The sequence below is a fragment of the Erigeron canadensis genome, chromosome 8 (assembly GCF_010389155.1).
Source record: "Erigeron canadensis isolate Cc75 chromosome 8, C_canadensis_v1, whole genome shotgun sequence".
NCBI classification, from domain to species: domain Eukaryota; kingdom Viridiplantae; phylum Streptophyta; class Magnoliopsida; order Asterales; family Asteraceae; genus Erigeron; species Erigeron canadensis.
This window is the reverse complement of record NC_057768.1, coordinates 39,272,408-39,294,269: the sequence shown is the minus strand read 5'-3', so window position 1 is coordinate 39,294,269 and position 21,862 is coordinate 39,272,408. Positions and strand designations below refer to the sequence as shown.

The 21,862-nt window shown below is 33.0% G+C and overlaps 1 protein-coding gene across 2 annotated transcripts; it reads right to left on the bottom strand.

Annotated features, from left to right (window-relative positions):
* Positions 1 to 9,690: 9,690 nt before the first annotated feature.
* On the bottom strand, positions 9,691 to 19,745 carry LOC122578123 (DExH-box ATP-dependent RNA helicase DExH5, mitochondrial-like). Of its 2 annotated transcripts, none has more exons than XM_043750011.1 (19): positions 19,459 to 19,745; positions 17,229 to 17,383; positions 17,053 to 17,140; positions 16,558 to 16,803; positions 15,975 to 16,070; positions 15,108 to 15,296; positions 14,845 to 15,004; positions 14,639 to 14,769; positions 13,988 to 14,149; positions 13,638 to 13,910; positions 13,353 to 13,547; positions 12,882 to 13,085; positions 12,661 to 12,730; positions 12,098 to 12,246; positions 11,631 to 11,936; positions 11,492 to 11,551; positions 11,252 to 11,404; positions 10,959 to 11,072; positions 9,691 to 10,819 (listed from the first exon to the last, which is right to left on the bottom strand). In XM_043750011.1, the coding sequence occupies exons 1-19, from the start codon at positions 19,699 to 19,701 to the stop codon at positions 10,355 to 10,357; spliced, it is 3,459 nt and encodes a 1,152-aa protein (XP_043605946.1). In that variant the 5' UTR covers positions 19,702 to 19,745; the 3' UTR covers positions 9,691 to 10,354. The 2 variants fall into 2 exon arrangements, with proteins under 2 accessions (XP_043605946.1, XP_043605947.1); XM_043750012.1 differs by having other exon boundaries at positions 10,959 to 11,069.
* Between the last annotated feature and the right edge of the window lie 2,117 nt (positions 19,746 to 21,862).

The window sequence follows — 21,862 nt, the reverse complement described above, 5'->3', positions numbered from 1 at the left end:
GTTCAATAAATTAAACTCAAATGGTTCAAATGATAACAAACAAAATAATATATAATATCATAATATGGCCTCGGATGAACCATGGTGTAGCCAAGGTGCCAACCAAGTGACCAACAGATTCGCTTAAGCATGGGGAGTATCGCAATCCCCTAATGCGAGCAGGCCAACATGCACGGGGTTCCTATTTGAGACAGACGTTGACCAAAAGGATATAAAAGTTGGTTTTTATTCTCGAGGGTTTAAACGAGGATCTACTCATCGAGATGACTTTCTAATACGTACACGTTAAGACAACGTGTGCTAGATCTTCTGATATTCGCAAATAATTTAGCCTTTAATTAAAAAAAAAGTTACTAATAAAGTTAAATGTAATAAATGTAGTTAATGGCAAATATGATCCAAGGTTGGTGTCAAAGGACTATTTTTTGTATCCATCATGTAAGGGGTACATGACTACATGAGTCGTTTAAGGATAATAATAAACTTGATTGGTTAAACAAGACCGAGGGTGTAACAAAATTTGGGCTTTAGGGATGATGGATGCTAAATATACTTCTAGTTCTCAAACTACACCATATATTAGTTATATCAATATTTGAATTTGAACTTCAATCTAAAAGGATAGAAGGATATATTTATATGGCAACAATTAATTATATAATTTATATAGGTATTTTATATGATAAAAATTTAATATTTATGTATTAATATCACCTCGTACTTCTAAAACTATCCCGTATTTGAAAAAAAAATAATTCTACTTTTGGACGACAAATTTCATTAAAATCAGCCAAAAGCTGAGATAAACAATCAAAACTACATACTTGCATGGTTGCATTTAACTCTAGTAATAAAAAGGAACAGTAGAAGGTGGTCCAATCCAGTCAACCAAAATTAGGGTCAACCTTACACGACCTACAAACAAACATCACACAGACTGTACTGTACTCATTCTGACATGTTCTTTTCTTTATTTATTTAACTAGTATTTTTTTTTTTTTTGTTAAATTAAGAGCTGTCATCGCCGATCAAGAATCTTTCTCCATTCGATCGACCTTTTCAATAAATTTTTATGTAAACGCCATATCTTCGGAATTGCAAATAAAGTTGGTTATTATTACCAGTTACGTGGACTAGGAGTAGGTGATTCGAAATGTATAGTATATAAAGGGTGTTGTCGGCAAAAAACATTGGCTAAATCGGCTGATTGGCAACCCTATAACACATGCATCGGCTTGTTTTGGCAAATTTAATCGACAAGTTTTGGCAAGTTACATCAGCTAGTTTTGACCGATGCTACTGAACGTTGTGAGCGTATGTAGTAACCGTTTTTTGTGAAATTCGAACGTTGGGAGCGACTGTGACTTCTTTTTTCCAACTTCTATGTATACATACACATATTTATCAAACAACCATAATCACATACAATTAAACACCAAACATACTATCACATACTATCAAATTTCATAAGGCAAAATGTCTGACGACGAAATGCCCGTATATATAATCTTGTTTTCTATTTTTAAGTATTTGTGTGTTTTATGTTTTAAATAAATGTAATGTTTATCTAGTTGTATTGTGTTTTTTAAGTTTGATAAAAGTTTAGGGTTTGTTTTGTTAATTTATCCAATTGACAAATTGGCAAAAATTGACAAGAATTGGCACTATGACATGTATTTTGACAAGATTTGGCTAGTTTTTGGCAAATTTTAACTTGGACACATGGCTTTTTCTAATTGGCTTACAGTTGCCAAACTTACCAGTTTGCCAAAGTTTTGGCACCACATCCTTGCCCCTAATGGGTATCAAATTTTATATGAGTTCATTGTGTATCAAACTTTTATGCATCCAATCAGTAATTGATGCAGTGGATTTAGGGATGTGCATGGTCCGGATTAGACAGTATTAACTAAAAATTTCGTTCAAACCAATAATAACGGTTTAATGTTTTTTCAAACCAAACCGTCCAGATTAGTGTCTTAAATCAAACCAACCAAAACCAATTAAACCGGTTTGTTTTAGCCGGTTTATCTTTTATAAATATATAAATAAAATCATGTGATTATAGCTAACATACTAAGATATAGTGAAATTATATTTTATTCACATGTCACAATTATTAAGTATTTGATATGTATACTTGTAAGATATAAAACAATACCATGATATAATTAATAAGATGATATAATTACTTGAGTAGAAATATAAACTTATGTTTATAACTACATATTTTAATCTAATGGTCCGGTTTGATTTAAATGGTAGGTTTAATCTTTAAAACCGCAAACCAAACCGTAAGAACGATTTCTTGGGAGAAAAATCGTCGGTTTAAATTTTTGATGTCAAACCGTACAATTGGTTTGGTTTAACTGGTTTTATTGGTTTCGACCAAACCATGCACATCCCTAAGTGGATTTGATGTTACACCACATGTATACTAGATGAACAAAATAGTAGTTTTTTCAAAATGGAATACATAAAGTAGACTCATCTAACATTATATATTATAAGTTTTTGTCATATTTGGATACATTTTAAAAAGATTCGTTATTGTAAAACAAGTAATAAAGTAAAATAAATAGAATAAAATTTTGACTTTTAGACTATGATAAAATTGATGTACGGAGATTCATGAAGCACAAGTATATATATTGATTCACGATGATTTTCATGATGCAGAATGATTTTTAGTGGAAAAAATCTATTGTTTTGTCTATTTTACTTTAATAATTGTTTTATTTTACATAGAACTTAGATTTCAAAGTATTTCCTCTAAATTTCTTTTAAAACCGTAACCGTGACTTGAAAAAAAGCATTTCTTTCGGGTCAATGTTTAGTTCATTTAATAATATTCATGATGATAGTCCTATAATTAGGGTCAGTGTTTTGTTCGTTTTTTAATACGGGCATAGTGTTCGTGCGTTGCAGCGGCTATAAGGTGATGAAAATATAAAAGGGAGGCGGTGGAAAAGGAGGGCGGCGACGGAGGGTGATTGAGGGTCGGTGAGAGTGTGTAATGATTATAGAGGATGTGAGAAAGGGGTATATAAGGGTTTTATGTATAAGTATGGTATTTTGAGGAAAAAAATGCTTAATTTTAAGAAATTCAATACTTTTTATAAGGGACTATAGATATAGATATAGATTCATGATGATAGTCCTGTAATTATGGTCATTTTCATTCAATATCACGGATTAAATAGTGACATTTATCTTTATACACCATTATTTTATATAGTTGTTTAGTTATTATTTGTATTCGTCTATCGCACTTATGTTATTAACGTCATAATTATCATTATAGAGGAAGGGTTATTTAAGAACTCACAAATAAAAAAGAAAGCGAAAACAATTTTGGACTACATATTTTTCCCACCTTTCTCTCTCTTCAATTAAATAAGAAAATTCATCCAAATAATTCAAAATGTTTTATCTCACAAACCATAAATTGTTAGATGAAAAAAATATGGGTAGTCTTAAAATTTCGTCCTCTTTCATTAGAGATGCAATTCGATATACTTTTGACGACTTTTTAATTTTTGTTTTTTCCCCTTGTACATGTGTACCTACACATTTGTAGGATCTTTATTTTCACATTTAAATTAGTAAATAACTATCTGTACACAACAATGAAGGTTAAAGGTGGAGCCCGTCAATCCATGGCGGAGCCATTGTGGCCAAGGGCTGAGCCCGTTAGTCCATGGTGAAGTCATAGCGGCTAAGGGCGGAGCCCGTTAGGTAGATCACCCATTACCGATCACCCCCTATGACCTATCACTCTCTATGATCTAGCACCCATATGACTTATCACCCCACCAGCTACCCTTTATAAATATCGTTAAGGGTGAAGCCCGTTCTGGAATCACAATTTTCGTTCAATTTACACATGTGTAGGTTATGTGTAACTGTGTAAGTATCAAAAAGAAATTTTTTTAAAAAAAAGTAGTCAAAAGTATATCGAATTGCATCTCTAATGAAAGATGGCAAAATTTTAAAACTACCCATAAACTTTATTTTCATCTAACGATTTACGGTTTGTGAGATAAAACATTTTGAATGATTTGGATGGATTTTCTTATATAATTGAAGAAAGAGAAAGGTGGGGAAATGTGTGATCCAAAATTATTCCCGCGTTCTTTTTTATTTGTGAGTTCTTATAATAACGCACCCCTATGGTTATATTAATATGACATTATAAATAATAACGGATTTTTATAGGGAAAAGGTTAGGTAAAACATGCAATACTTATCTTAGGTAAAGCAGGGGGGAATTATGTAAAATTCAGGGGGCTATGTATGTTTATCAAATTCAAATATTTAATTTGTAACTTTTTTTAATGTAACAGTACCTAAGCCTATGTAAAGTCTGTCGTGCAGATCAATTTTTCATTTTTATATGTTATTGTTATATTTTGATTTGTTTCGCATTATTTGCCCATAACGTCCATATAATGAGAAGATAAACTTGAAAGAAAGTTAAAGCTATTATTGCTAATGACATATTAGTGCATAAATAAATGGTATATTATTTTTCGAAAAAATCCATAAAAATGTAACGTATTTACACAAATTTCCTATTAAAGATAACTTATTTTGTTTTCGTCTATTTAAAGGACCCTATTTTCAAAAGTTTTCTAATAAAGGGTATGTCGTTAGTTTTTGACTGACGACTCCCGTTAAGTGTCACGTCACCGATGTCACGTCATCAGATTTGTTGATGTCATCAGATTTGCCACGTCACCAAACGAACATAAGTTAGTCAAAGTCAACTGCCACATCAGCAAATCTGATGACGTGGCACTTAACAGACGCCGTCTGTCAAAAATTAACGAGATACCCTTTATTAGGAACCTTTTGAAAATAAGGTCCTTTAAATAGACGAAAACAAAATAACTTACCTTTAATAGAAAATTTTTGTAAATAAGTTATCTTTATATGGATTTTTTCCATTATTTTTTTCAGTTAGCAATCTCTCAAATATTTCTAGTTATAACACAAAAAATTTTATAAATGCAATTACAGATCAGTGACATCACCCAAGATCGAATTTCATTCACATACTTTTCTATAATTACTACAAAAACATTTGAAAACCTCTAAATTAGATGTATATGAAATCTATAAACTTGTGTTTACACAAGATATTTTTCATCCCGCATAATTTGATTTAGCATGATTTTAACTCATAAAAGGTTTTAATTTCTAAGTAGAAGATATACGTAAAAGCTAAATGTTCAATTTAAATGTCAAGATCAACATTTATATGTTTTTATATTTTTATTTATATAATAAAAAGTTAAAATTGAAAATTCAAAGAAATTAAGAGAAATGATTAGTAAATAAGCTATTAGAGCAACTCTCATTTCTCTATATAATTAAGAGAGCATATGTTTTCTTTTAGTTGACAATTATGATAGCATGTCATGTTGTGTAATTTTTTCATTAATTTCTTAGTTTTAAGCATTTTATGTCTTTTAAATTATTCCTAATCATTAATCATAATCATCATTAATTAATAATAAAAATAAAATAAAAGGTGATAACATAAAAAGTAAGAAATATATCTTGAAGTCGGTTGTATCTTGAAGTTTGAGATTAATATATCTCTAAAACTTCATATAAATCTTTTTGTACGTAGGTTATTGTTTTTATTTTTATTATGATTATTAAGTTTGAGATTTATATATATCTAAAACTAAGTTCACACGTTCTTCTTAATATTATTTTCTAATTAAGCTTTATTTTATTAATTTAATTAAAGTATCCAATGTTATAATCTTTGTTTTAATGCAATATTGTTTAATTAGTTTACGTATATTATATGTTATTTTATTATTTCCAGCTTATTTTATTCCACTAACTTTTAACCATACATCATTAAACATATGATTTATATATATATATATATAAATATATAGTGAAAAGTTATTTGAAAACCCTTTTTTTGTAAGAACCTTTGAGAATTTTTCAATCAAGCCCAACCGATGATTATTCCTTACATGAAAATTGTTTTTTGAATAACTTATGTGTAATTTTGAAGTTTATAATTGTGTGGAGGCATGGATTATCATCCGTTATACAATTATGTAGAGATTTTGATTTTCTTCCCTCTCTTCAAATCCCAACCACCTCCTCCCACCACCGCCATCATCTCCGACCACCATCATGATCCTCTGGCGACGTCGACCACCGCCACCACGACTTACACATGTGTAAGTTATACAACCATCATCATCTCCGACCATCACCATGATCTTTCAGCGACGACGACCACCGTCACCACGACTTACGCATACAACTTACACATGTGTAAGTTACATGGACCATCTGGACTCAAATTAAGACCTGTACTCAATTTATCTCACCCCTATATCTAAAACTTCATATACATAATTTTTTAAAAAAATTTTCTAACTAAGTTTTATTTTAATACTATTTCTAACTAAGTTTTATTTTATTAATTTAAAGTATACAGTTTGTTTTAATGCATTATTGTTTAATTAGTTTATGCATACTATATGTTTTTTTATTCTTTCCAGACTATTTTACACCACAAACATTTAGACGCCACCAAAAATGCATTAAGGTGTTGTACAATACAATAATGTAAAACATGTAATTTCATCAATTAGTTTCATTCAAACCTCATCATAAAAGTAGTTTATAGTTATCTTTTTATCATATTTACTTGATCTTTCATATGATTTGATTTATCGTTTGATAGAATAATATACATAGGTAATTAGTAATTACGTAATATTTGTGGTGTTTCCGTGCATCTGACGGGTATAATCTAATTTAATATAATAAAAGATTTTGTCCATGTTAGTCTCATTTTCGGAAAATGATAAAAGAACACCTGATATTTAAGAAAAGCAAATTTTAAGCACACAATTATCTCTTTCTTTCTCACACACACTCCCTCTTACAATTGCCTTTTTTTTCTCAAAATACCCTTAATCACTTCAAACACATCAAGTGATCAAACACAATTACCTCTTTCTTTCTCATGCATTAACACCACCACCGACCACCGTCCATCATCACCGTCGGCCACCGCCTGACCATCACCATTGTCGCATGTCACCATGACTCATCACCCGCATCACCATCACCAACATTACACCGCCGTATTGCATATTCCATCTAGTTTATAATCGACGAGTAGCATATTACCCAAAATAAATAATTAAACCAATATAATTACGTGTTGAATCATTATAATTAAATGTAAATACAGTACAATCACATGAAATAGGACTGGTCATTCGGCATAGAGAACGAAGCCTCTTTCGCAACTTTGTATCTTGAAATGACTAGTCATTTCATTCTTTTAAGAAAATTACAACCTGTTTTCTTTTGCAATAGATTTTTTCGTACAAACCCTTTACATATTTGGAGAGTCTTGAAACTTGAACATACGTGTGGCTTGTGATATCCAGTAAAACCAAAAAAAACATAAACCATATAGAAGATATCAAACTTTGTTTTAAAATACTAATTAAAGATGCCATTTTTCTAGAAAAGAATTAAGATATAAAAAGATATATTTTTTTCTTTTAAATATAGAGATAGAGATATATTTATATTTATAGATGTCCTACAACTAAGAGCTATATATATATATATATATTTTAAACAGTTAGTCGGTATTTGACATCAGAGAATAACTTACCGTTTAATAATAAAGCTCTGCACGTACTCTAGGATACGAGATGTGGACCATAAGCCGTTACATGTGATTCAGAGAAAAATCCACAAACTTGTCACTCATGAGAGTCGAACCCCAAACCTATAGAAAACCCAGAGATGCATCTGCCAGTTGAGCTAGCTTCATTTGCAACTAAAAGCTACATTTATTTTATGATATTTAGGTATTCTATCAACTTTTAACTGTTTATCATTAAACATGTTTTAAAATGATATACTCAACCATGTTCTATAATGTACGATTAATAAATAATCATGTACATATCACTACCCATTTGCTATTATTCTTCCTTTCTTTACAATTCACCTAATTGTATATACTTTTAGGGAAAGTTATCCCTGCAGTTCAGTTGTTATGGAGGGAGCAGTCATATACATTTTAAAAATTCCTTGTAACTGTATAGACCATTTATGCAGTTTGCTCCATCTATGTTATCCCCTACTTTTAATATTAAAAGCATTTCGCTGTTTCAGATCATTTATTTACCTCTTGTTTTCTATCAAAAGAAAACATAATAAACAACCACTAGCTTTACTATACTACATATCAAATCAAATCATTCAAATAAAAATAATTCTTATATCGAAACTCGAAAGTGATGTTTTTTATGGTCAAATAGTAAAGAGGACCACAGGTAAGTATGGGACTATGGGTAAATACATATGGGCCTCATTTTGAGGCCTGTAGACAAATGGTCAAAAGACCACTACATTTGATTTTACCCTGGATATAACTGTCCTTAATCCAGTGACTATAAAAGAAGCACCACTCTATTTTGTTCCCCCACTATACTATATTTTTGTTACTATATGATTCTTTCGAGTAAAGTATAGATACCAGACCCCTAGTATTTGCATTTATTGCTGGGCCAAAAGCATCAATATCAATCAATATATATACAATACTAAAAAAAATAAAGAAACAGTGGTGATTAACGGTCGGTCGCAGGACCGACGAAGCGGAAGTACATCGAAGGCTTTTGCAGACCGGAGAAGAGGAAGAGGAAGCAGGTGACATATCTTCAAAGATATAAACAAATATGTTTGATTTATGTTTTGGATTTATTTATCTATATATATAAAGAGAAAGGGAGATGGATTCGACTAAAGAAACCAGTGGATCATAGGGAAAGAAATTTGGATCTTGTTTGGTAGGTCAGAAGTCAAAGAAATTTGCCTCTAAAAAAAAAGAAAGTAAATATTGTTCAAAAATAAAATTAAAATTAAAATTTAAAAAAAAAAATGGTCTAGGGACATAATAGTCTATGCACATTAAATTTCCCTGTATGCATCATTAGTCTCCGTGAAAGAATCAGGCTCCTTTCAATTTACTGAGATAATAAATGAGAAAAATAAGCTAACTGAATATGTTCAAATGACCATCATGAGCACCAGATAAATCTTTTCTTTTTTTGAAAGGTAGCACCAGATATATCTAGGACATGGATGTAGCACGAGATGACATGAACTGCTATTGCATCCAATATCTATACTTACTTTCGACATCTTTTGTAGATTATATATCGGCATAAAACTAGGTAAAATCATCGAAATAGCTTTTCAAATAATATACTTTTACCATCAAGTTTACTAAATATGTCGTAACTTTAAATAAACATGCGACAATGTGAGCTAATCCACATACTTTGTCCTCGTAAGTTATTTTTTTTAAATGTGCAAATTACATGCGAATATCGGGAAGTATAATAGATGTTGCTTTAACCGGGTAAGTGCTCCTTACAAAATAAATCTTCAATTTAAACCCCGGTGAGGGACCAATATCACTCAGAGATCTGGAGGGGAAATCTCACTCATGCCCATCATATGTGGATAATAAACATCTGTAGCCACCTCCAAATACTCCAACCTAAATCTTTCTATGAGGAAACAAACCTCTTTGCCACTAGACCATCTAGTGATGATCAAGTCATAACCATATTTTATCAGATACCAAAGATAATTCCGCCAATACACTTGATATTATTATTGAAAATAATATTATTATGCCGAATAATGAATGTCATATTGAATATCATGTTTGTGGTGGTAACATTGAGACACTGACTCACTGAGCGAATAGCATAATATTAAAAGGAAAAGGAATTGCCCATTACTATCTTGCAGCACCAAACTTAAAGTATAAAGATAGATATCTATAGTCATGGAAGAAGCCAGTCTTTCAAGAATAACGTCATCATTATATTCCGAGAAGCGAAGGGTCATTGGTTCCCTAATCAGATCCTTTTTCCACAATTGTGAAGATAGTAATCCTAGAAAGGTTTCTAGCAAGATTTAGATTTTTCCAGCATTTCACTAGCTGAACTATACACTAGAAATGCCGTTCCAAGCTAAAGAAATAAAAACTTGCCTGTCTGTAGTGTCTGCTTTTTGTCTGTTGTTCTTTGTTCTTTTAGTGATGTACTGCACTTTCTCCAAGAGTTTCGAAATTAGCTCAATCCCAGATAGATGGTGGGTCAACCGCGCAAAATGGATTCATACAATACCACTGTAGTGCATGTCACATACTTCTTATTAAAAAGGTGAGCCCAGCAACAGCATCGAATGCTTCGCAGAGTAGCAAGACATATGCAATTGTCTGGGCTTCTTTAAGCATCCTTAGCCAATAACAATACCCTCACCAAGCTTATTTGCGGTTCTTATTGCTCTTCATCATCATTGACATGCAGTCAATAAATTCACGAGCCCCACGATTGCCACCCAAAAGCCAATCCAAAGCCTTAGAGGCAGCATCTTTTTCGGCTTGCTTCTTGTTTTTGCAAGGACTACCCATGATCTGCATGCCATTGAACTCACAAACGGCACTAAACTGGTTGTTGGTGAAATCAGTTTTGTAGACTGGGGCACTATAACCTGCTCTAGCCAGTAGTGTTTGGAGTTGACTTTTAGAATTGTCACCTCCTGGTCCACTCTCTATCTCAGAACCTAGAGGTTGTGTTGGTGGTAGCGATGCCGGTACTTGTGATAAAAGAGAAGGTATCACCTGATGGTCAAATACAAACCGACCGCTACATTGATCCCCAGAGAGTACCAACTGTATAGCAGATAAAAGTTCGTGCTGAGCAGGTAAGTTCATTCGTGGATTCATTAACTGAAACAGAATAGAAAGAAACAAAGTGTTAATATTCAAAACACCTATGATAAGAACAAGTGTGGAACACCAGGGACTATCTTCAGCTTTAAGGATGTGATTAATTATAATTACTTTGAAGAAAGCTTGGAGCACGTACTTTACACTGAAATAACTCATCAAGCTCGCGCCTCAAGATTTGATACATTCTTGCTACTTCTGGTTCCATGAAAAACTCTAAGTATCCTCTCATCATTTTCAAATGGCCCTCCTGCTTAAAATTATAGCAAAGTATGAATTAATAGAATAAACTAGAGATGGCAAACTGGCACTTTTGGCCCGTTCGCATACAAATAGGTTGATAAATTCAAGACCGTCCCAACCCAGACCAACCTAATTTGCCACCCCTACAGCTATGTCCAGAAAGCATAAAGGAAGGTTAAATAGACTTACAACATCACCCATTGAAATGCTTCCACCAAATAGGAGCAGTATTGAATCAGATACAGCTGTTGAATCTCGAAGATACACAGAGTTTACTTTCATCTTTTCGTAGAAGACCAGCCATGGGTATCGTATTTTGGAATCACGTGCATTAACTGAATTCTGAAGCAATAGTATAAATAAATTTTATACACGACGACGAACATCCTTGATTACATAAAGGTTCAGGTTGGGAAACAATGTACTTACTGAATTTAAGAACACCTGACCATCCTCCATTGTTTTCAGTGATAAAGAGGTTTCTTTGTGCTGGAAATGTGTTCTTGTTAGTAGACATAACATCAATAAATGATAAATATAATTCGAAATTTTGTGTACAGTGGTTTACCACAATAGAGCAAACTCCTGGATATAAGCCATAACAGATAACTGCACGAATGAGATGCTCATCATAGCTATAAGTGTTGTAAAAGGTTGTTTTATTGCTAATAAGACGTATATCTTTAAGTACGGACTGAAATTCTATTCGCATGGAATCGATAGCTTTCATTGATTGTACAGAGAGAAAGTTCCTCCAACAGTATTTATATCCAGATTGTTTTTGTTCAGCCATTTTCCAGCCATTGTATGCCCGTAAAAGGGCAAGATGGTCACTAAAATCATGGGAAAATTGTGCTTTAGCAGCCTCTGCCAACTGTAGAAAACAAAAAATTTACATGAAATTGAATGCATATCACAAGATTATCGTCAACTTATTTTTGGAGTACATAAAATAATATCTATGCTAGTAGGCTCAGTCAACTTAGTTAATCAATAATCATGAATCTATTTAATCAAACAGGAATGCTAGCTCACCTCCCTTTTTTCCAAAGGTGCAAGGAAGGGATCTCTAACGCTTAGACCAGCAACAATAGTCAACATAGGATCAAGGCAATTCAAAACTGCACCCAATACAAGCATTTTTCCAAGTTTGGGTTCCATTGGAAGCATAGTCAAGTAATGGCCTGCAAGGACTCGGAAACAGAAAACTCTTATGCAAAATAAACCCTCTTAACATTAGTATAGTACATATCCAAAGGCAGCAAGATGGTCAGGACAAGAGGGATGGTAATATATTAAAATTGGTCGGCGTCAGGGTTGACCAACAGAAACTTTTTTGTCCAGTTTTAATCATAATCAAAAAAATTAATGTGTTTACCATAATTACCAAAACAATTCCATGACAATAAGAATAAGTGAATATAAAAATTTATGAGGCTATATGCATTGAAAAGAAACTATGGGCAACTTCCAGCACATTTGACCTTTTTGCTTAACCTTTAAGTTGATTTATTTGAAATATTGCGCGAACCAAATCTACCCATATTTATTGAACTATTGAATGGGTTAAGATTGCCACCTCTCAAAATTCAACATACCCAATATGGTCAGATTTTCATACTCATCCAAAGCACCAATTATCTTGAGATATTCAATAGCATGTTGAACCTACAAACAAATAAATCAGATATTCACTGATAAGATAAAAAGTAAATTTGCATCAATTATAATATAATAAGATTAGCAAACAGAATAAGAACATGATAACGTCCTTTCTAAACTGTAATACATGATAAAACTATCTAGAATAAAGTTATACCGCTAGCGGATCAGGTGACTGCAAAGACCTGGATAAGAATCCAGAAATGCTTCCAAGATTCAAACTTTTAATTTGCAGACAAAGGGATTGCAAAGGCATTCTCAATATCTTTGGCAATTGATAATCAGTAAAAGAATCACACACGCATCTGGGATATAGATGGTAACATTCTCCAGGTTGAACACGACCAGCTCTTCCTCTTCTCTTGATACCCAATACCAAAAAAAAAGAAAACAATTAAATATGTAATACACTAATACCTACATAAGCATTGACCAATAAAAATCATAAATCATAAAACTTGGTAGCAGGAAAATTACCCCAACTGCCATGTGATAAAGGGAAACCTAAAAAATGGCACTTTCTGCTTTATGAAAATAAAGATGGGGTAAACTAAAACTGAAATTTCATACTTCCTATCTGATTCCTTCTTAAGCAGATGATCAAGAAATGAAACCAAAAGAAACTCACTTGTTTAGCAGAAACCTTGGATATCCAAGAAGGAAGAAGGCAAGGAGTATTGTTAAGTGCATCATACGATGCCTCTTTGGCCTTGCCACAATCAATTACAAAAACCAAGTCATCTATTGTGATACTGGTCTCAGCAATATTCGTAGCCAACACTATCTTCCTCACTCCACTATCTGCTTTTTCAAATATTAACCTCTGAATGCATGCCAGATAATGAATGTGAAAAAGCTGTCAAGTAAGAATCTCAAGGGATAGAAAAAGACTGATTATGCATAAACGGACTACCTGCTCTGAGCTAGCCATAGAACCATGACATGTCAGCAATAAAACTCGACTTGAGTCGCCCAAAACTGAATTAGATTGTAACTTCTCCTTCAGAGAACTAATATCATCCCATCCAGTCATAAAGACTAATATACCCCCAGGCTCTTCATTCTCACATATGCTACATAGTAGGCATTCTATGAGGTTGAAATTTAGAGAATTGGGGTTCCAGCACAGCAAAGAATCTTGTGTCTGTTGACTGTATTCGCTGAAGTCGGCAGATCCAAGTGCTTCCTGCTTTCAGTTTCCAAAACATACTTCAAAAACATAAATAAAGGAAAACAAATTCTTTTAGAATACAAAATATATACCTCAACAACTGATGCAATTTGGCTCTTCCTTCGATTTGAAGTCTGTTTATTTATTTTCCATACTTGACCATAATCATCAATTTGATTGTCTGCTGTCAATCTGTATCCGGTTGATTCCAGAATATTTTCCAGAAAATAGGTGCGCACAGGATGCATTGAACCCTACAGCAAGGAGAAAAAAAATTTCTGTATCAATTATTTAGCTTGATATAATACTTCATGAAATATGTCTGCATGTGTATGGGAGGGTTCCAATAACAGCTCAAGTATTGGTAAGAACTGTAAAAACTACTCATTAGACATGATTTCGAGCCATAGAAGTTGGTAAATTCGCTTTATCTGACAATGTATATATCCACTGAATCCATTGATAATATTCCGAGACATAAAAGTAGACGAATTCTCAAATTTTAACTTATGCATAGATACATCTATGAATTTCTCGACCTTCTTCAATGGATATTGAATGATTGATTATAAACCCAACCAAACACTTCAACTGAGATTCATAAAGTGAATTCTCAACTTGAATGGCTCAAAATCATGTGTAATAAATAGTTCTTACCAATGTTCAGGTCTTACTTGATCATGTTACGATACATACATACATACATAATATTACAAACCAGTCACAAAGAGCTTGAAAATTACCGGTATATGAACCATTGGAGCACCACCAAAGTAAGATGAGAAAATCTCTGCATTCAGAGTTGCACTCATCAAAACAAGCCTTAATTCAGGCCGGCGAGGAAGTAATTCTTTCAGAACAGTAAGCAAAAAATCTGTCAATAATCCCGACATGTTAGAAAATGCACTTCATATAACTTTTACAAGTATAAACTTTTTTATAAGTTTACCTTCATCAATTCCACGCTCATGAATCTCATCCATGATAATATGAGTCACGCCTTTTAGATCTCTATCAACCAACAATCTTCTCAATAAGATTCCCGTGGTATAAAACACTAGGCGGGTGTTCTTTCCTTTCATGCCCTCAAACCTAACTTTATATCCAACCTTCAAGAGGAAGAAGATTTTACAAGATCATGATAAAGTCCTTTTTTCGTAAATAAAAAAATTAAAAAAATATATTAAAACACAATATTATATAAGCACTTACTGTTTCACCCAAGTTCTCCCCTCTCTCGGTAGCAATTCTTTCAGAGACAGACATAGCAGATATTCGTCGAGGCTGAGTACATATGATGTTACATGTCGCCCCACGGAGAGAACTAATCTCAGACTGTAAAATATATTGCGGAATCTGTGTCGTCTTTCCACAGCCAGTTTCACCTGAGATGATAACAACCTGTAACAAGTGCAATATCTCATTGTAGAATTGCATCAAAACTGTGTTGATAATATACGATAGTAGCTAAGTGTCAAAAATTGTGATACTAATTGTTCTTGTATTCTTAGTAGAAAAAATGTAGTCTATATTCAAAAGGGAGCCCATACATGTATCACATTTTTTTATTAATGTACCACAATTTACATTTGTTATAGCACACAATACAAGTATATAGTGCACAATAGTGGTTAATTTATCAAAAGTTGTGGTACCTTGATCAATTCCCTTTTCAAAAGGGTAAAGAGTGACAAGAAGCCAATATTCAAACCAATGTAAAACGTAGCTACGTCTAGGACAAAGATGTACAAATGCTTCTTACAATAAATAAATGAAGACCTGGCTGAGAATATACTTTCAAATTGATGCAGAGAGTAACTTTCAAAAGAAGTAATAGTCATAAGACAAAACAAAATAAAAAGAGAACACAAGGAGAATGACACTATAGGAAAAGAAAATAATAAAATACCGAACATGTAAAATAAACAAACTACATCAAGCTGGAGACAACACAGAGACAATCGAGAAAGGTCAACTAGCAACAATACATGCAATAGACTTCTTTCGAAAATTTGAAAAAGTTGACCACATATGAGAAGTAGCCAACCAAATAACACTAAATGTTGAGCTCAGAAATACCTGGTTCTTTGTAATAGAACTCAGTATTGCATCCTTCTCTTTATAAGCAGGGAGACTCCTACGGAACTCAAGCATTTTCTGACCTTCTGAAGATTTCTATAAGAAGCAAAACGTTATTCGAAGAGTACCATATTCTTTGTATGCAAGAAAAAATTATATTATGTACATGAACTCTATCATATATTATGATTAGATTAACAAATATTTAAGACTAAAACTTAACCATATGCAAAGGTTTAGAGGGACAATGCATGAAAGGGTGAATTCGTCATACATATATAAAAGCTCAAATTCAGAGAATAAGTATCAAATTAGCCTGAAAGTTCATGCACAGCTTCAGTTACACCTATGTAGCCAAAAATACATAAGTACATATGATGGCATTTCGCTTAACCCTATAATATTTAGATGGATAGGCAAGACTGATTTTAGCAGACCGGCCAGCTCAATCTAAAAGCTATCTTTAACTAATTTGAGTAATCTTACTAAAACATTTCTCAAATGCACTTAGCAACAACATTACAAAACAGTTTTTCATCATAAAAAAATTATCATCATACAAAATCATTTAGAGTAACCTAACCTGCCAAGCTTGTTGCTCCACATGTAACTGCATACTTTTTCGCCAGAGAACTTTGTCCTCTGCAGCCTTACTTTGTGAGGACAATTCTCTTTTCCCAAATAATTCTTCATTAGTAGCAATACTGCCATTAGTAATCGTGGTTGAAAACAAATTATCTCTAAAGCCATCCATGCTCTTAGGTTTGCGAGAAAGATATTTTTCAAGATGAGCATGAACTCTCGTTTGCAACCCCAGAGGCAAGGTCACCTGCTTGTACACATGAAAATATCACATTTATTAGAAGATTAGGATATCTTTGAATCATGACCCTTGATTTTAATCCAAGGGTTGAGATGCCTCCAACTTGACCCCTCAAGTTGGGGGAACTTGAGAAGATCCCTATCCTTTATTAGGAGCACAAATTTGGTTACAAGCTTAATGAATTAGCAATGTGTGAAGTACTCAACGACATAAAGTTCAATTCCATCACAAAAATCATGATAGAGAAAACTGTACCTCCCTCTGCGGCCGCTTGTCATCCAGATCAAACCTGTAATTTGGCAGCGGGATTTTGCTGACAACAACTACTTTGAAATACAAACGGCTGCAAAAGATTACAGTAAAAACTAAAAAAACCCTTCAGAGTAAATTTATAAAGCATGCAACAAATGTTGATGGCAATACGGCAATACCTATGCAAACCTAATTCATTTGCTAGAGCTGCTATTTGCTCAAAATCACGTCTGTCTTGTTTTTCCCTCGACACCAGCTCTTGTTTATCCTTGTCATGCAGTAATGTTGTTAACCTCCATTTCCAAGAATCTATGTTATCGGATGAGCAAGTACCCTAAAAATATACATCCAGTTATAATAAATAAGATAATAACACATAATGTATCTACATAATTGATGTGCATTATGCTGACTTAAGTAATGTAAAGAGCAACAAAAACCTAGTTTTGTTGTATACACAAAGTAACATTACAGAATAGTAGATGTATCTATATATTTATATATATGCTACATTATAAAGCATTTGACCCCTTCCCATTATCTCAAAAAAGAACTTTATCAACCCAAACTACCCATCTCCTATATTCACTAATTTGTATATCTCCACCTAATTTACCTATAATGCCCTTATACATCCTTCAAATCTTAAAATAACTACACTACCTCCTTTAACATCAATAACTTTTACATTAATAACTACATTGCTACCACCACCACCACACCGCTGCATCGCGCGGGCATGTGACTAGTATATATATGTGTATCATCTAATAATTATGTGACTACGTCTCTCCCAGAGGGGAGGGACATTCAAACACAAAAAAGGAGTTCAAGGGCTCAATTCCCAGCCCCACGTCTCTTTAAGCCTAGTGTTGCACAATTTATCTTCTCTCATGTTGGTCGTTGGATCAATTAGTGAGGGACCAATAATGGATTGGTTATCTATAATTCTATCTATTTATCTATACTTATTACAGTAGCAAGAATGGAGAAGAATGCCACATGACATTCAATCGGAATGTCCGCATTGCCTTTATTATTTTTTAAATAATAAAGGTTTGATCGAGTATTTGCATTTAAACTATATTCATTTAGATCCCTTAATTCTAAAAATTTATATGTTCATCCTTATCAATCACCAAGTATAATTTATTACTTGTATCTAGCTTTAAATAATAAAGGTTTGATCGAGTATTTGCATTTAAACCAACTGTGTTGGATCAAGTGGTTGGAGCCCTTGCCTCTGGAGACAGAGGTCAAGGGTTCGATCCTTATTCCTACTTCCTAGTTGGCGTAAGGGTAAGGTGTTGGAATATGATCATGTTAAATAAACGTATGTCGGGATATTATTTAGGCCTATGGGGTCACACAAAATGACACATATACTCTATGTAATTAATTAATATATTAAATGTAATATATTGATTAATACGTTCACGAAATGATTATAAACATAAGTTTAATGTTAAAATAATGTTTATTAATTATAAGAGAAGGAATGAAGGATATAAGTGAAATTACGAAAGTGTGTTGTTACCTAATTGTATATGGGGGCCGAAAATTTGAGAGTTTCCTTATTACCCTCAAACTTGGTCACCAAGTCATAAAACCCTACAATTAAATCCCTATAAATAGGGGTTAAGGCTTAAGGTTTTATTCACTCATTCATAACAATTAGTTGTGGAAAAAACCCTTCTCTTCTCTCCCTCTCTTTGGTTCGGCCGAAACCCTCAAAGGGTTTTCGGTTTTGTAGCTTTCGATATTTAGGGATTAAACACAACCGGGTTTGTGAGTTCGTGATCGGGTACTACTGTACTAGCATACATTCATAGGGATGTCAAGTGTGCGATCGTAGAGGGGTTTTACTTTAAACCCTAACTAATAATAATAACTTATTATTAATTTTATTGGAAGCTAAGCTAAAAGACACACATCCGATTCTTTACTTTGTTAATTATTATATTGCATATACGTTTTTTTCCGCTGCGTACTCGTGATTGTTTATATGGTTTATGTGCATGAATCCTAACATAAGGTTGTCTACATCTTAACCTCCCCCATGCACCGTCGAAGACGGTATTGAGACCCAAAACCCGAGAAAGACGGCATTGAGCATTACTTACAAACTATCTAGCTTTAGTTACATCAAATTAGTTTCTTTACCCAAAAAAAAGGATTACATTATGTTAATTTCTTAACTTGAGTTACATTTGCTCAGTTTATCACAACATTACCACGTATTTTATAAGTTCGTTATAACTTTATAATAATTTTCCATATCCTCGAATTCATACACATACACCCACGCAAAGATATAGCATAATAATTAATAACAATAATAATGTCAATAATGTTATAAAATAAGTTGAAGAACAATTAATTAATAAATGAGGGTTGAACAGAACTCACTGGATTGGGAGGAAGCTGGAACTCACAATTATGATCATTTTCAACAACAGATGGGGAAGCAGGGGATATATTGGCAACTGAATTGATGGAGGAACGAAGGCGGAGAGTCGGAAGAGGGTACCGGAAGCTGCCGGAGGAAGAATGCGATGGCCGGAGTTTGCTGAGGCGTCGAGATGAGGAGGTTTTAGGTAAGGATTGGTGGCATGAGAAGACGGTGGTGATATTAAGAGAACCGACCTCCATACTATGCCACAGTTGTTTGGTGGTGTTATCCGCACGCACCGTCTTTTACTACAGATATGTGCATTTCAATAATTTTACCCGCTACTGCAGTCAATCCGTATAAATAATACGAGTAGTAAATAAAACTAGATTTTTAGTGTTAGTAATTTACATTATATCTTCATACATTTAATTTATAAAAACATTTAATTTTGAAAATACATGGTTCTAAGTATTATACTTTGCAGATTGTAGTACAATATTCACAGGTTCGTCATTGTCAATAGCTGGGACATATTTATAAAATTGTTTGTTGTACTCATTCCAGAAGGCACATGCTATGATAATTTCTCTTTATAAATTTTTTTGAAACCAATTGTACTCGTAATGTGATACTATTATAAAAGATAATTAAGAATTACAATATAAACATACTTGTGATCTTGTACTTAACATTCAAGTATATATACTAGATCATAATTTGAGTGATTGAGTCTATAACACGAATAGGTTTATTTTTAATCATTTTTATTATGATAAGTAGATAACAATTATGATTGTTTTCGTATTCTTTGATAACATTTAGGACTCTTGATTTGGGTGACAATTATAACTTTAAAAAAATTAAATATAAATACTTTTTGTAACTTTTTTTAAAAACTTGAGAAAAATCCTCTCAAGTTGATGTGTAAAAATAAATATAAATTACATATTCAGGGCTAAACGTGTAAATTATTGATTGAAAAGTGTAAATTAATGAGAATTTTTTTACAAATTAATATAAATATTGATATAATAATATATTAGGATAATGATTATTAGGATTTTTAATTTGTAGTTAATTTAAATGAAACGACACAACTCCATTTAATAGAAAAATAAGGATTTTTTTTCTAAAGATATGCGCCGCATACCTTAAATATGCGCCGCATATCGCAATGCCAAAAAGATCATAATCTTTTAATGCGTTTGAAAATACGCCGCACAAACCCATGTTTATCAAATATGCGCCGCATACATAATATATGTGCCACATATGTTCACCTGACAGATCCAAAACCAAGTTTTGACAATTGACTCAACTTACAATCTTTTCAAATTCAATTATAAGCTTTAGACCACAACATTTATGAATTCAATCAAATACATTTATCAGAACTCATTACAAAAGACAACGTACAAAAATTAGAAATTTTTGCATGACCTTTTTGTAAAATCTATATCCAAAAACTGTTACGGATAATGAGTTTTTAAAATACAATTGATCATGATCTATACATTACTTTTACAAAATGACCTATTACATATAACCAAAAACTCCTTGAATACTTGACATAACAATAATCATACCAAAACAATCAATGTATCATGAGCCAATAGTTCAAAGGGTTTTCTTCGGGTGCTATCAACATTACCATTTACCGCATTTAGCTAAAGCAATCAATATCCATAAAGCAACTTCAAACTTCAATCTTTATATTAATTAACTTTGCAGTTGAACTTATAAAAAGGCTAAACAACTAAAAGGTAAGCAAAACTTAGTGAATAATCTTGCATACGTTTATACACACGAAGGAGGGCAACGCACAAATGACTATTACATGTAGCATATGGCACCGTCATACCATATCTACATGCTCACCTTTGTACTTTAACGCATTACATGGATCCATATAAGCTATATCAACACAATCAATATCAATAATCTCAGGATTCTTAGGCCCCATTCACAAGAGGTTCTTAGGCCTCATACATCATATCTCAAGAGGTTCTTAGGCCTCGGAGGTTCTTAGGCCTCATAATCACACAACCCCAAATTGGGCTTTAACGCCAAATCGAGTACAAAAAAGTAACGTCCAATGTCGTCTTCCACGGATTTTGGGTCCCAATACCTCGACGGTGTATGAGGAAGGTTAAGATGTAGACAGACTTACCCCTACCACGACAGTGTAGAGATGTTGCTTCCAGGTTCTATCTAAAGATAGAAAATGACCTCCGGCCTTGCAAGGAACGAGGATAGAACGCCAAATCAAGTACCACACATGAAATTCATCATCATATGGTAATCGACACGACGCGTATATAAATGTATGCAAGAATACTCACCTCTTCCGCGACAACCAAAATCATAATTCAAGATGACCGCAAGAACACAAAATATGAATGCTATAACCTAGCAACA

Excerpts from the sequence above, each read along its gene's own strand:
- LOC122578123 (XM_043750011.1), bottom strand. The coding sequence starts at position 19,701 with ATGGAGGTCGGTTCTCTTAATATCACCACCGTCTTCTCATGCCACCAA. Across the intron at positions 17,141-17,228 it reads AATGAATTAGGTTTGCATAG|CCGTTTGTATTTCAAAGTAG; the intron begins GTATTGCCGTAT and ends AATCTTTTGCAG. Across the intron at positions 14,770-14,844 it reads TGAGCGTGGAATTGATGAAG|ATTTTTTGCTTACTGTTCTG; the intron begins GTAAACTTATAA and ends GATTATTGACAG.